Source organism: Synchiropus splendidus, chromosome 18 (assembly GCF_027744825.2).
Source record: "Synchiropus splendidus isolate RoL2022-P1 chromosome 18, RoL_Sspl_1.0, whole genome shotgun sequence".
In the NCBI taxonomy this organism is placed as follows: Eukaryota; Metazoa; Chordata; class Actinopteri; order Syngnathiformes; family Callionymidae; genus Synchiropus; species Synchiropus splendidus.
In genome coordinates this window covers 12,128,470-12,143,466 of record NC_071351.1, presented here as the reverse complement: position 1 = coordinate 12,143,466, position 14,997 = coordinate 12,128,470, and the positions used below count along the sequence as shown (strand labels likewise).

Genomic DNA, 14,997 nt, shown 5'->3' with positions numbered 1-14,997 from the left:
ACACCCTCCACTTTGCTCTATATTGTGCGATATTTCAGGTATTGTCAATAGACGAAGGTCACAAATAAAAGAGCTTATATACTTGGTGCTGCTTTGCTCTGGTTGCCGTTGCTAGCTGCCACTCTTGCGGTCCCAGCAGGCCGTACTCTCATTGGCTGGATCATGTTAGACTTCCATTGCTATTCCTTTGAGTTTTACTTGTAGGAATTCAATGTCTTATCAATGTCCACGTCTGGCGCAGCTGTGTGACTTGGAGGCGTCGCTCAAGTCTTACGTGGGCTGGTTTGACTGGTATCCTGTTTATACCAGTTATATTCCTGGATCTCAAGTTCTACTTCAGTCTACAATGCACTCCAAGTTTAAAAGAGTGCTACAGGAATAGAAGTCCAAGGAAAGTCTCCCAATTAGATCAGTGTGATGCTACATGGAGAACATTAATATGTGTCGTCAGTTATGACATTTAATCCTGCAGATGAACGAGACTTGTTGGTCGTGTGTTTACTAGTGATATCTAGTTTTTTCTAGAGCTTTTTCTCCCATTTTTGTGAATGAAGGAACACATCTGTTTACGATACAGTTAATGATCCACGCCTACCTTTTACAGCTGCTGTCCTAAATATTTCTGGCCACAGTGCCGAGCATCTGGATTCTCCATTCTTCCCTCTTTCCCCCTGCCTTTCCCAGCTGCCTCCCACCCTTGGTAACACTCACGCTATTCAAACACAACGTCACACTCAAGCCCTCACATGTACGCTGACACAGACGGGCACGCACCCACGGAATCAATCTCGGCATGGAGAGATGCTCACAAAAGCCTGCTGAAGTCACTTTTGTGGTATGTCTGAAGGTTCAGGAGAAGCTGGATTTGTTGTCATTAGGTTGCCATTGGAGTCTGTCTGGGCAGGTTACATTTGAGTGTCTGGCAAGTTTGATAAGACCCACCCGCTGGTTGCGTTTATATCATCCAGCAGCCACCGTTTTTCCACCTGCTTGATTTCTAAATATCGGATTGGAGAACACCTGGTGTGTAGAGCAGCCTTTATTGACGGATTGACTGTTCAGTCCATCCTGCCTTTTAACACCATCACCTGTCATCCTCATCCGCTCCCTCACCGCCCCGCTCACTTAAGTCCTCGCCTTTCACTTCCAGACATGTTCTCCGCTCTGCTTATCTGCTTCCTACTTCCTGCTCCGTCTTTATGGAGCTACACGCCCTCGGCGCTGCCCTCAAGGTCGCACCGTCCACTCCGTCTTAGTTTCACTCAGCTCGTCTCCTGTGCCGGGTGTCAGCGCGACAAAAAATAAAGAGCGAAAGACGCCTGTCATTGTCTGGCGGCGAAGTGTTACGGAGGAGAAAGGGAGGGGGGGGTTGTGTTTGAACTTGTCTGGTTCCAGTCTGTTTTTCAATGAGTAATCCATTGAAAGCACACACTCAAGCCGGGAGATAGTGTGACAGCTCTGAAGCCACGAGAGGAAAGGAGCGTTTTAGCCGCAGGGTAGATCGATGTGCGAGACGTGGAGGCTGCCAACTGGGTTTACCTTCCTCTTAACGAAATATTTCGAGGGATCCAGCGGCTGAAACAGGATAAATATTAGCTCAGAGGCAGGAGAGTCAACACAAAAGGGGTTTCATGCGAGCTACTATCTTGTTTTGAGCTTATTGTGATGTTAAGGAGAAGCACACGGATCAGTGGAAACATTGATGGTCCCCTGAAGATGGATCGCGAATGAGCCAAGTTTCCACGAACTCAGGGAGACGTTCAGCTTCTTTCAACGTCTTTGTACGAACGCTGGCGGTCTCCTGAGGAGGAATCTTAATAACATGTTTCCTTCGAACTAATTAACCCCTTCGGCTTCATCCTCCATCTGGCTCACACGTGCGGTTCTTAGGTGCAATATGATAATATTGAAATATTCTGTGCAGTTGACTCACTGTCAATGACCTTGAGTTCAGATTCAGACACATTTCTCCCACACAAGTCGTGCTGGCACAATGCAGTGATGCCTGGGACACTCAACTGTAGCACAGAAAACCATATATTAAGTCTTTTATTTATTGTAATCTTAACCCTTTAGCCCTTGAAATGAATCATTGCCGGTCTTGTCGGTTCTGTTCTCCCCACCTGGAAAACTGACTCACATTTATGCAGTAAATTCATATCTCTCCTCTCGATCAAGTGAGGAAGCTATTTTCAAGAAGGATATAAGAAGGCCTAAAAATAAACCTCCTGCCTCATAGTACTGTTTGGAAATATTATTGTTAATTCCTTCCCGTTCTATTTATTCTCCCTCCCTCAGTTTCAGTCAACAACAACCCTGTCTTCTGTCTGCTTCCTCCCTCACTTCCTACTCCCCTCCTCGGCCCACATCAATCCACCTCTCACCTCGGCACACCTCTTGAATAACACAATAAATCACAGACTATTCATAAAATGGGTCGCAGTGAGGGTCTTACATGAGTGGTGACCATCAAAAGCGCTGTATAAACATCACGTTATGAATTTATTGTGTTTTATACCCAAAGACCAAAAGAAATGTCAATAAACTATTCAATATTTTCCGTATTTTGAGGCCTTCAACACCAGTTAGATCACTCATTGTCAGTGTGTAGCCCACCAAACAAAATATGCTCAAATAAATCAAACGCTAAAATTGCCTTTTTTAATCATTAAAAAAATATATCAACTAAAAATCTAATTTCTCTTTTACGGTAATCTGGAAATTAGGTTATATTCGATATGAGTTGTGAAACTCTGGTCTCTAGTTGTAGCTGTAGTTTGGCTAAATCACTTCTGAAGCTGAACTGATGCAACTGAAGTGTTCAGAATTCAGTCAGACAAGATGATTTATAATTCAACCACAATATCTTCACCCCATCACTTGACTGCTGTTCAGCAATTACAATATGTTTTGTAAACTATGTGGCGGTTTTAGTGGAAATCACTCTGGGCATGTGTACTATTACGTACCAAGCATGCAGTACTTAAGGTGTGTCATGTATAAATCACTGTTTATAGAACGCAAGAAAGGAGAGTCCAAATTTAAACCATCATTTGAAAGTGGTTGTGTGTGTTACAGCACGTAGTGACTTGTTTATAATACACAAGAGAGCTCCGCGGAAAGTATAAACAGGATCCCAGTCTCAGGCAGACAAATCCAGCCCACGTAAGTCTGGAGATTCCTCTGTGACAAGACCGGCATATTATTTTGATAAAGTGTTCTCATTGTTACAACAGTCCTGCCGCATGGAGACCAGTGTGAAGTGTCATCCGCCGACCTGGAGCACCTTTATCCGGTGTTTGGCCTTCAGCATTGTCACCGAGCTGACTGGAAAACACGGAGAAGGATGAAATGGATGCCAGGGAAAGGAAATGATGAAGCAAATCGGAAGGGAGTCCGTGGGTGGCTCTGCTCCCCCTTGTGTATTTTTTAATATCACAGGAAATTCAACAATAAGATCAGCACGGATCCACTCTCTGGAGGTTCGACACGGGGGTTGACCTTTTTCTAAAATTCTCTTGTTTTTATCTTTAGCATGCTCCTCCTCCCAGGCTGCTCTCGATTTCCTGAAAATACCATGGAAAACACCTGACAAGAGATGCTCTCTCAGGTGCTGCTTATGTTCATGCTCCTCATATTTGTGTTATGTGTTTTTTTTCCCTCTTAAAATAATGGCTCTTTGTCAACAAATATGACAAAATACCACTATTACTGTATTGTATTGTCACTCCTGTGTCAAGATTTGGATGGTATACCTAGATAGCTGCCAATGTAGAGCCCTATTCTTAAATATATATTTCAGTATATACAGTGGACTGTGACACAGCCTGTGTGACTCATAAGATGTAAGAAAACAGTGTGCAACTTTATCAAAAGCGGGTTGATGTCCCATTGAACATGAGTTCCGAAGTGCTGAGTGAGCATATAAAATGTTAATTCTACAGACCTAAGTTGCTCTGAGCAGTTTCGTGGGTGGTGCATCTCTTGTGACTGTGGCGTCTTGATCACCATTTAATGTCTTCACTGACTGAAACAATCATTTCACTGTAATATTTTGCTTCTAGACTTATGACTGATAAAACACGAGTGTCCTTGGCTCCACAGTGAACAAATTTTTACCCATTTCATTGAGTTGAAAAACGTTATTTGCATGGTTGCAAAACGATGATTGTGATCGCAAAATCGCTTTTATTGAAGTGGAAACAATAACGGAACTGCCGGTTCAATAATGGCCGGGGTAACGCTGCCCCCTGCTGGGCGGTGGTATCATCGGACGGTCTTGGACAGTTGACGGTTGTGATGCTTTTGTTTTAGAAACATGTTTCAGAATAGTGAAGTTCAATGTTCGCACGTGAGTTCCTTTAACTGCACGGTGACGCAATACAAAATAAAAGCACTCATCAGCTGTTTTAAGCGTACGTGGAAGTTACGTCACTTTCAAACTTCATCTTATGAGACGTTCACTGTCTACCAAAGGCAACGTAAATGACGCCAGAAGTTGCCAGTTATTCATCATTTTTGGGAACCTTCTCAGTTAAAACGTCTAATATAGTCTATGTTTCATTTTTTGGTGTACATTAAGTGTCGTGTGAAGTCATCGTGAATCGTGTTGAGCCAGTGATCATGAAATACCCGAGCTCTTGCCGAGTACCTGAAGGCCACAAAAGTTCAACGTTTTTGTTTAGATTTCTGGGATAAAGATGGAGAGGACGCCAAACAGTGTGAACAACTGTTTCACACCAGGTATCACTCACATTTTCACCCGTAGTTTTTAGACGGTTTTAGAGAGGTAATTGGTGAGTCATTTAAGCGTACTCTGCGAACATCTGTTTCAGCGAACAACTTCTTGTATTGCAGTTTAGATAGCAAACATTAGCATAGGCTAACTGGTATAAACTGTTTGTAAACTGTTATTTAAACCACTTGTGTGTACACTCGACGAAGAAAGATTCGATGTATTTGCGGAAGTAGCGGAAGTCGATGTTATGCACTCCAGACTCTGTTCGAAAAGCACAAGATTTAAAAGTGAATTCTTTTAATGTTGGGAAATACTGCAGCTCAAAGTTTGGGACAGAACCACGAAGGTGCGTTGTGTCGTTTTGAAGCATTCGGTGAGGTTTTGGGCCGTACACACGATAAAAGTCTGAATCTCACTCAAGACGTGAATTATTAATCTTTGTTTGTATGTCACCTTAGACCCAGGGGGGACGGCTACGTCGCACGATGGCCCATGTGACCAGAACCAGGATGAGATCATGAGCAGAAGACTGAGCGAACAGGGACGATTCGCTCATGCTGCAGTATGTGCTGTCTCACTGGGCCAGTTGTTTGCTGGACCTGAAAACAGGTAGATCCTCACAGGTGACTGGCAACTGATAAAGAAGCCGTGTCCACTTCTAACACCTGACATTTATTGGATTTGGATTTAATTTATAGTATGAGGTCATTTTATAATAACATAAGGACAAATAAGTCTTTCACCAGGCTGTTGTTTTGATGGCAAAATGTCCCCTTCAGCACATTTCGGGAACAGTATCTACAAGGTCTTGTCAGGTGGCTGGGCTTGGATGAGTCTGTGATGCCAGTCATGGGAGCATTTCTAAGTGGTTTGGGCTGTGAAGGTGCCGACACGTTCCTCTCTGTCCTGCAAACAGAGCCGCTGCTTGCTGAGGGGGCAACCCCCATCATTCAGGTGAGGACCTATGACTCCAAGAGTCTACAGTAGTTGTCCAAAAATGTGTTGACCTCATTTAGTATGCATGAAAATAAGTCATTTTAATTTGGTTATTGATACATATAATGCAGTAAGCATTGATGCTATTGCAGTGTTATTACGGTGACTTGTTACTGTCTTATACCAAATATTGCCCGGAACTTTTTGCTTGATCTGTTGTGAAACTGATGGCATGTATTTGGACAAACACTGTCCCTAACTTGCCTTTTTGCTGATGGCAGGATCTGGTGTCGTATTCGATCAAAGATGGTAAGCACTTTGTCATTTCATTTAGCAAGCGCAGTTGTTTTCAGCTTTATATGCTTTGCTTTCTTCATTCAGGCCAGTATGATGCCAGAGCAAGAGTTCTCATCCGGCATGTCTGCTGTCTGCTCAGAGTCGCTGTTGAGCAGATGGAGGAGTTTGAGGAAACGCTGGGAGAGAGTCTGAGGGAGAAAGTGGAGGAAAGCGAGTGAGTTAAAAGTTCTATTCAAATAAACATTATCAGTAGCTCTTAGCAAGACGAAACACACCTGCTTTATCCTGGCAGCTGCATATTTATTTCATTATCACCCTGGATACATTGCAATATTGACTTGGTTTTGTTTAGAGAGGAATCTTCACGGAGGCAGAAGCGAGAAAGAGGGCGGAAGTTACGGCGCTACTTTCTCATTGGACTCGCCACTGTTGGTGGCGGAACTGTGATAGGTAAGTGAGTGGCATCAATACGCATATTGTAGTCAATAGTGAAACAGTCAGGTGATCATTTAAATCACTTTACCAGCTCCCTCATCGAAGACATGTTTATTATACCCAAAACGACTAAGTCCCGAGGTCTTTCAACTTTTGTTTGGTCCCATCAGGTTTGACTGGCGGCCTGGCAGCACCATTGGTGGCAGCAGGTGCCGGCGCTGTCATCGGTGCTGGAGGAGCTGCTGCACTGGGCTCAGCCACTGGCATCGCAATAATGGCCTCCTTGTTTGGGGCAGCCGGTGCTGGACTGACGGGTCAGTTCACGAGGAATAGCTTGAATATATCATCTCAAAAATGCCTTTGCTGGATTCAGTTTTTCCCCCCCAGGTTATAAGATGAACAAATGTGTTGGTGCAATTGAGGAGTTTGAATTCTTGCCACTGAGCCCTGGGAAGCATCTTCATCTCACCATCGCAGTGACCGGCTGGCTCTGCAGCGGCAAATACAGTAACACATCCTTTCTATTTTTGGCCGATAAATTGTACATAACAACATACTTTTCCCAGATTACATTCTATTGCCTTTATTCTGTGTTGGTATGAAAACAAAATGGACAAACAGTGCATAATCATTCATATGTTTTTACTCATTTCCAGGCTCCTTCCAGGCCCCCTGGTCCTGTCTCGGGGAGTGTGGGGAGCAGTACTGTCTGGTGTGGGAGTCCCGGTTTCTTCGAGATCTTGGCTCGATTATGGCGTCCCTGTTAGATGGTCTGGTCAGCATGGTAGCCCAGGAAGCCCTCAAGTACACAGTGTTATCAGGTAGGAGCCAAACATCATGCACTAAGACAGAGCTTCTGACTGACAGCACAATGTCACCGTGATGATCCAGGTATAGTGACGGCTCTGACCTGGCCAGCTTCCTTGTTAGCGGCAGCCAGTGTCATCGACCATCCGTGGTGCGTTTGTCTGAACCGCTCTGCTGAGGTGGGGAAACATCTGGCACAGGTTTTAAGAAGCAGACAGCAGGTACCAGTCCGAGAGGAAATATTACAGTTCATTCATGCCAGGTTTCACAGTTCGTTCTTTTCGAAGGGGAAACGCCCAGTCAGCCTCATCGGCTTCAGTCTTGGTGCTAGAGTCATCTATTTCTGCCTGCAGGAACTTGCCAATGATCAAGGTAGGTTTATTTTCAACCACAAAACATGCTGACGTTTGAGTTATGCTGGTTTGCTCTGCAGGCTGTGAAGGTGTAGTGGAGGATGTCGTCCTCTTGGGGGCCCCAGTGGATGGCTCTGAGAGGGCTTGGAAGAGAATGACGAGGGTAGTTGCTGGGAAAATAGTAAACGGGTACTGCAGGTACTTTTTTTTTTCTTTTCTTCATCCTATGTCCTGTATCATCAAGGTCAAAGAGGAAGCATCGGCCATCTCCTTTCGCTACTGCAGTTATATGACAGACAGAACGCAGGCGCATTTGGTAAATGTCAAGACTTTTGTGATGGGAATGTTTGCTCGTTGTGAAAAAGATATGAAAAATACACATTCACCCCTGTGCAAACAAACAACTTCACTTGGGCACACGTGTTTCAGCATGTGGACATTGGAGCACTATTCAAACAAGGTGCCATCAGTATTTTAAACACTAAACCTTGACTTAAAAGTAGCAGTTTTAGTGCTGGCTCAGGTGAGAAATAAAATGCAGCTTGCTATATCAAGGTTTTCATAATTCCACACTTCGAGGTGTCTTTAAAGGTATTATTTTGATACCTCAGTGGTCAGTCAAATAGCTGGAGCCATGATAACCTCTTTGCACATTTCATCCTGGGATGGAAGTTTTTTACCGTGACTCATTATTGTGTATTAATGCAGCCATGAGTGCATGCACGTCCATGGATTTGCATTTCGCCGAATATTAATTGAGGAACCAGCTGGGGAGGGCAGCGAGAATTGCTTCTATTACATGGACATTTGCTCTGGCAGTCTGTGTCAGTTGATAATTTGCTGTTTCTGATGTTTAAAACAACTTCCTGTGCCATTTGAATTGAAAAACATAGCCATAGTTGAGCTGCCAGATGAAGCGCCAGGTGTTGTAAATGACAATTTGGTCCATCTTTGAATTGTTAAACTTTTCAATCCGCAGAGGAGACTGGCTGCTTGGATACTTGTACCGAGGCTCAGCAGCACAGCTGTCGGTCGCTGGTCTGCAGCCAGTCAACATCCAAGATCGGCGCATCATCAATGTAGATCTGTCTTCGGTGGTGAGTCATTGATCGCTTCCTTTTGAAGCATAAATGATGTAACATTCTGTTCAGAAACATATCGACCACTCACTGAGAAGATGTGCCCAATTTTTTATTAACATGTAGAAAGATCATTTTAAGACATCACATGATAAGGGTATGAAGAAGGCCATGGCCTTTCTATCAAACCACCAGGTTAAACAGTATCTTTCACTTTTAAAACAAACAAAATCATAAAAATCCTTGAGTCCACACTATGAGTGAAATCTCTTTAGACACAACACCTCTATAATCAGAGCAGCTCTCAACTCAAATTTGTTTTAAGGTGAAAGGTCACCTGGACTACATGCGCCAAATGGACACCATCTTAGTGGCAGTTGGGGTTCCGACCAAAGAAGTGCCTGGCGCAGCTATCGCTCTTCCTCCGGATGAAAGTAGGTCAGAAGGGTTTGTCGACGCTGTGGGTCAGTCTCTGGCAAACCCTGAAGGGGAAGAGGGTGAAAAGGCCGGAGCAGCAGAGGCCGGAGCAGCAGAGGTGGACAGCGGCTGGGACATCCCGGATATCTCCGACCTGCTGGACACGTTGAGTGACGCTCAGACTGAGAGTCCGAGTGAACCGGACATGAGTTTCCCTGTTGTGTCTGAAGAAGACCCTGAGAATGTATGTTCTGTGAAGGAACCCTGCGTCACGGACAAAGTGGCCGACCCGGATTCTGAACCCATCTCATGGAGTTGGGACGACACCCACTGGACCACAGAACTCACACAAGAACCAAAACTCCATCAAAGCTAAACACCCTCATCATGAAACGACTGAACATCTATTTAAAGCAGCTCACCAATGTTTTAGCCTTCATTGAATATGAGGTGACACCATTCATGTTGTTGGTATTAATATTACCTAACATAATGCAGTCTGTCCACAGACAGTTAATGCTTCTGTTGTTTCCTCTCAAGTCCTGTGAAGTGCTTCTAAATCGTGTAAGACTATTTTACTGACTGATCCTGAAGTGAATGTGACTATTGTGCAACTAAAGATGGTTGCCATGGAAATCATTGCAGGTTTTTGCTCAGGTGTAATTCAATTGGCTGAATTTCCTCTGGAGGAGAAGTTGTCCTCTCATTTTACCACTTCTGTTCAGAGGAACTGATGGGAGAGTTATGCAGCGTCAATCCAGGGTCTCCACCTGATTGGGTAGCAACAGCGGCATATGGATCCCAGCATGCTCGGCATCGAGCAGGTTGACGGCATCAGTGGCTGTCGCAGGGTGATGTATGGGGTCGGAGGCCAGGGGAGAAGGCAAGGTGCTGACAATGTTTGGCTCTCCAGAATTCCGCAGGGAAAGGGAGAGCGCAGGAGAGGGACGTCGTGGGGACTGAGAGGAGCAGCAGGGCATCAGCTTCCCCAGTGCTCGCTTGAAGTCTCTCATGAACAGTGGGTAGATGATGGGGTTCATGGTGCTGTTGCAGTAACCCAGCCAGGTGATGGCGTCGAAGAGCGCAAGAGGGACGCACTCGCACACAGCCTGGGAGAGAAGAAGCATCATCAAGTTTTACCAGTATATCACTCTTATACAAAGCTAGAAACAAGACAGAAAATGTCAAACTGCCTGTGTATCAAATGTGATCCAATATACTGCTTCTACTTCAGTATCATCAGACCAACACGTCTCTTTCTGCTCCTTATATCAGATCCTCTCCGAATAGAACTGGCAGTTTGTTCGTGACCGCTTAAAAAAAAAAAGTGATGTGTAGAGAGGAATGGAGAAGGAGGAGACAGCTGTTAGAGGAGCTTCCAATACCGTGAAGGAGGGGTGAGTTTCACACACCACATTGAGTGTGAAAAGAAGGGAGACACACACACACACACAGTCGAGGCTTTCAGTCCTCCATGTGATGCAGGGGAGAAGCGTGAGGGCACAGATGGGAAATTAAAATGACTAGAAGTGTCATTGTGACCAATTTAGATTCTGTTATTTATTCTTTTTAACTAGGTTTCCTGGGTGCAATCGAATTAAGATCCAAAGTGGAAGATAATAATTGGCACTTGACTGTGGATTAAGCTTGAATTAATTGCGCTGAAGAAAAATACATTTTATTAGTGACGCTTGAATTCGTCTTCATGCCTCAGATAATGAGAGCTGACTCACCTGAGCCATGTTGGTGATGAAAAAAGGAAGCCAGGCACCGAAGAACATTCCCAGCAGCACTCCCAGTGTCAGACTGGCCTTCAGCGCCCTGCGACCCTGTCGGTGAGCCAGTCGGCGCTCGCTGTTGGCTGATGGCTGGAGGAAAAAAAACAGCTTAGAAATGTATCAAAAGGAGTTGTTGCCGGAAGTAGAGGACAGAGACGACCAGAATGGTGTCTCTTGTATTCAACAAGTAGGTGTTTGCCAGTGTTGTGTACCCATTTTGTCACCATATTGCTTCTTTTTGTAAAAATGTAGTCATTTTCATTTCATTCATTTTCACTTTAAAAACATGCAGCAGTTCTGCGGTGCTGCCTGCTTATGTCGACACAATATTCAGTACAAACATGGACAGTCCGTCCCCGACCTACATTGGATTCCATTAGAACCTTTGGAGTGACAGAGAACTAATCACAACCCATATGTCCTTCTTGATCTTATTCCATTTTCATATTAGGGGAGACAGAATTGTGGAATTATTATGACAAAAAAATGACAAACCAATCTACATAGCAAAACGATCATAATTCACCATTGTGGGTTTAACATCGTATATTGCTCCTCAACATCCCTATAGAGAATTTACGGTCACATCCCTTCAAGTTAATAGGCGCTACTATATATAACCCTCACATAATCTCATCAAATCCCCACAAAAGGTCGTCCATAATTCTGCACAAATGTAGGTCAATACCTTGCCGGTCATGGAATGTCATATACCTTTGTATTAGTTGGTCGGATGTTTTATTTATATGGGATTGGCATTTGAGAATGCTTACCGGCATATTGTGTGGCATTTGATGCTCCTGTTGACTGCAGTCATCCACATCCTGTTGAGCCCCAGGAGAAGGAGGTCGAGATGGTTCCCCAAGAGATGGATATGGATGTGGAGGGTGGCTGAGAGCAGCGACCCTCTTGGCCTGTCTGCGTGCTGCGAGAAGAATCCTGCAGTAGGTAAAGCAAATGGCGCTGGAGGGCAAAAAGAAAGTCAGGACGGAGGCCACCAGAGCGAACGGCAGGGTGACCTGAAGGCGACACTGGAAGGAGAGACCTCCAGACGGTGAGGGTTGAAAGTAGGACTCTGGGTAAAGGCTCTCAGTGAATGTGCTGGTGTTTCCGCTTCCGTAGCCTAAACTGTGCCATTTCATCTTGATGGGAAGGAAGGATGTTAGAGCTGCCAACCCCCAAGCCGCTGCCACCAGGAGCAGAGCCCGGGGAGGCGTCATCCTTTGCTTGTAGCGAAGCGGAGAGATGATAAACAAGTAGCGATCCAGGCTGATCACACACAGATTGAGGATGGAGGCGCTGCAGCACATGACATCGAAGCAGAGCCACACAGGGCAAAAGCCCGGCCACAGCACCCAGGCCCCGCACAAGACGTCCAGCATGGCAGGTGGCATCACCACGAGTGCCACCATCAGGTCGGAGAAGAACAGCGACACCAGGAAAGAGTTGGAGGTGCACCTGAGAGAGCGGTGTGCAAAGACCAGAGCGATGAGGAGCGTGTTGCCACAAACCGTCACCAGGATGATCACAGTCAGCATGAAAGCCAGCAGCCACGGGCCACTGCCGTTGATGTTCCAGGCACTGATGTGTGGAGAGCTGATGTTGGAGCTGCTCCCCAGGTGAGTGTCAACCATCTTGCTGAGAAACAATGTAGGAGCTCAAAGAAAAGTTTCCGAGTCCAATGGCTTTCTAAAGCTGATCCAAGCAGTTGGGTTCCCTCGTAAACATCTTGCCCTCTTCTCCGGTATCAAACACTTTGGCTCATCCCTCCCTTCAGGCTGGCATGTCTCTCCCCCCGCCATAAGCCAGAATGAACCATTCAGTATTTTCCAAAGGGTTTTTCAGCCGCATGACACAGTGATGACAGTCACAGGAGGAGGCGGGCGCACCACAACATGAGTCATAAATAGGCATAACACCATCAGAACCTGAGAGAGTAACAACAGATGAAAAAAATAATGTAAACTGAAAGGAACAGAAGAGCCTCCTTCAGCGAGACAGAGAAACAAAGAAGCCGTCACAAGTGTCTGTGGGTATCGTGCTTCTCGTTCTGCCGCTCGTCCTGGTTAATCCCCACGCCGGCCACTCCAGCCACAGCAACCGAGATCGTGCGTGTCAAAGCATCGAGCTGTCGATGCATGAGCGTCCTCAATCACATCCACGACATGGCAACTCCGCATCACAGAAGCCCGTGTGGGTGGTGATTTTCTATGTTTGGTCATGGTGGATTTAGACGTCGAGCTGAAACTTTCACTGCTCCCTGTGAGGAATTGGAGGTGATGCCAGCAGCATCATGAAGATTCCAGTCGCGTGCTTCATACCGTTTCTAAATTATCTACGGCTTCCATCTTAACTACAGTCGACATTTTATCATCTTTCCAATGAGAAATGAATCATTCACACAGGCTCTCTTCAAACCAAACTTTCTTCAAACAAGGAGTACCAGATTAAGGTACAGGTTTTCTGTCAAAGTCAAATAAAAGGGTCATATTTATTCTAAAACCTTAATCCAGAATGCAATAATCCCCACCATCACTACCCCTCATCCAGGCTGCTGCCAACCCTCTGACCCATTTCATCATCACTGAACCCACCACCTTATGCTTCGGCAATTACCTGTCACCACCTCTCCTTCCATCTGAACGCCTTTCAGAAAAACCCACTCAAGTTTCAGGATAATTGGAGCAATTCATGGTGGCAAAAATACTTGACTCCAATCGCTGACGCCAGAGCCGCAATTAAACCCTGGAGTGTTTGTGCTGAAGAGCGTTTATTGTTTGTGGCCATCTCCGCTCTCTCACGCAAATAATGAACAAGACTTGTTTGTTGTTGTGGCGATCATTTTATTAAATAAATTGTCCTGAAGTGATTTTTCGACAAGGAGACAAACACAATCTTCCACCAACAGAACAAAGACTTGTAGTTACGGCTCCTGTTGGGCAACAAAAAGCAGCCGTCAGTACGATGTTTATTTATTTTTATTTATTTGTGAGCGTAAATAATTGGGCAAACCTTTGCAGCTGTGTGTTGTACATAATGTGACCTTAAGTCATTCTGACAGTTGGCATATGCCATACCAAGTCCAACCCCGGAGCCGAGGGTGATCGGCCACGTCCGCCCTTGAAGTGGATAAAGAAAAAGTGTCATACATTTCCTCAATATTAGATGAAGTCCACAGTTCTAGTTTCAAGATGACTTACGCTTAAAGAAGAGGACAGAAAACACAATTCCGATTCCCAGTCCAGTGCCTAGAAACAACGTGAACAAATATGTGAGGAAAGTTTATTGTTGTGGTAAACTTAACAAAGTAATTCGACTTCATCTTTGACAAATACAAATATCAACCTGCAACTATGTTGGTATTTTGATGTCCTCATGATTTTACGTCTGCTCTGGAGCACATTCCTGTACCACTGCTTATTTTTTGACGTCATCATTGACTCTTTGAAACACCACCACCTTTCTATGAAATCATCGCGACTAATTTGCTAATTCATTTGAATTAACGGTCAATTTCAGCCGATCAACAGCCTGGTTGGCTTCACTTGAAGATGCATCCACGTTCCAATATCGAATTGCAAATTAATCCGAATTCAAGTGGGCAGGAAGGAGCCATTCAACATTTGCATCACCAACAAATAACATGCTAATAGTGCTCGGGGTGTCCTTAGGAAGCACTCGTGGCTAGCTGTTTAGCATGCAGACCAGTCAATGACAGCGGTTGGAAGGGCTTGAATCCGTCTTTGCCCGACTCAATTCAACAACTATGACGGTGACATTGCAAACAAAAGAAATGTAGCTCTTACCGATCTTAACGACGCTGTCTGCCAAGCATCGGTCCCACTTTTTCCCCAGCTCCGTCGCAGACATGCTAAGGGTTAGCAGCAAGCTAGAAGTGTCAAACTCCGGTGACGCATTCGCGTACAGTTGGAAATTAGTGTCGCGTTCAAGACAAGGCACACACTCGTTTTTTTCTGTAAATGTTGTTCATCCACAATTGGTATATCGAAAAAAAAAACAGATGCTTGATCAGAAAAAAATAATAAGTGGCCTTAATTTTCTGCAGAACCGACTAGCCTTTTTGCTGTTTGTCACACATTACCCATATTGTGATTCTGCATTGTGAATTAAAGTTGCTGCCTTTTTGTAATACCATT

General features: G+C 44.9%; 3 protein-coding genes across 20 annotated transcripts; 1 reads left to right on the top strand and 2 right to left on the bottom strand.

Annotated features, from left to right (window-relative positions):
• The first annotated feature begins 4,477 nt into the window (after positions 1-4,477).
• On the top strand, positions 4,478-14,978 carry tmco4 (transmembrane and coiled-coil domains 4). Of its 18 annotated transcripts, none has more exons than XM_053849783.1 (18): positions 4,478-4,743; positions 5,058-5,111; positions 5,197-5,347; positions 5,518-5,692; positions 5,956-5,983; positions 6,056-6,185; positions 6,324-6,421; positions 6,577-6,720; positions 6,794-6,913; positions 7,063-7,227; positions 7,298-7,434; positions 7,501-7,585; positions 7,647-7,764; positions 8,546-8,663; positions 8,971-9,227; positions 9,322-9,512; positions 9,788-11,894; positions 11,995-14,978. In XM_053849783.1, the coding sequence occupies exons 1-16, from the start codon at positions 4,701-4,703 to the stop codon at positions 9,503-9,505; spliced, it is 2,007 nt and encodes a 668-aa protein (XP_053705758.1). In that variant the 5' UTR covers positions 4,478-4,700; the 3' UTR covers positions 9,506-9,512; positions 9,788-11,894; positions 11,995-14,978. The 18 variants fall into 18 exon arrangements, with proteins under 18 accessions (XP_053705758.1, XP_053705756.1, XP_053705752.1 ...); XM_053849781.1 differs by having other exon boundaries at positions 8,971-9,512; positions 9,788-9,913; positions 9,976-11,894; positions 11,995-14,976; XM_053849777.1 differs by having other exon boundaries at positions 8,971-10,204; positions 10,338-10,459; positions 10,777-11,894; positions 11,995-14,974.
• htr6 (5-hydroxytryptamine (serotonin) receptor 6) lies at positions 8,841-12,823 on the bottom strand. The gene is made up of 3 exons (XM_053849786.1): positions 11,614-12,823; positions 10,796-10,930; positions 8,841-10,171 (listed from the first exon to the last, which is right to left on the bottom strand). The coding sequence occupies exons 1-3, from the start codon at positions 12,472-12,474 to the stop codon at positions 9,815-9,817; spliced, it is 1,353 nt and encodes a 450-aa protein (XP_053705761.1). The 5' UTR covers positions 12,475-12,823; the 3' UTR covers positions 8,841-9,814.
• On the bottom strand, positions 12,880-14,748 carry micos10 (mitochondrial contact site and cristae organizing system subunit 10). The gene is made up of 4 exons (XM_053849788.1): positions 14,647-14,748; positions 14,041-14,088; positions 13,853-13,959; positions 12,880-13,772 (listed from the first exon to the last, which is right to left on the bottom strand). Exons 1-4 carry the CDS (start codon positions 14,708-14,710, stop codon positions 13,764-13,766), a joined length of 228 nt encoding a protein of 75 aa, XP_053705763.1. The 5' UTR covers positions 14,711-14,748; the 3' UTR covers positions 12,880-13,763.
• Positions 14,979-14,997: the final 19 nt, after the last annotated feature.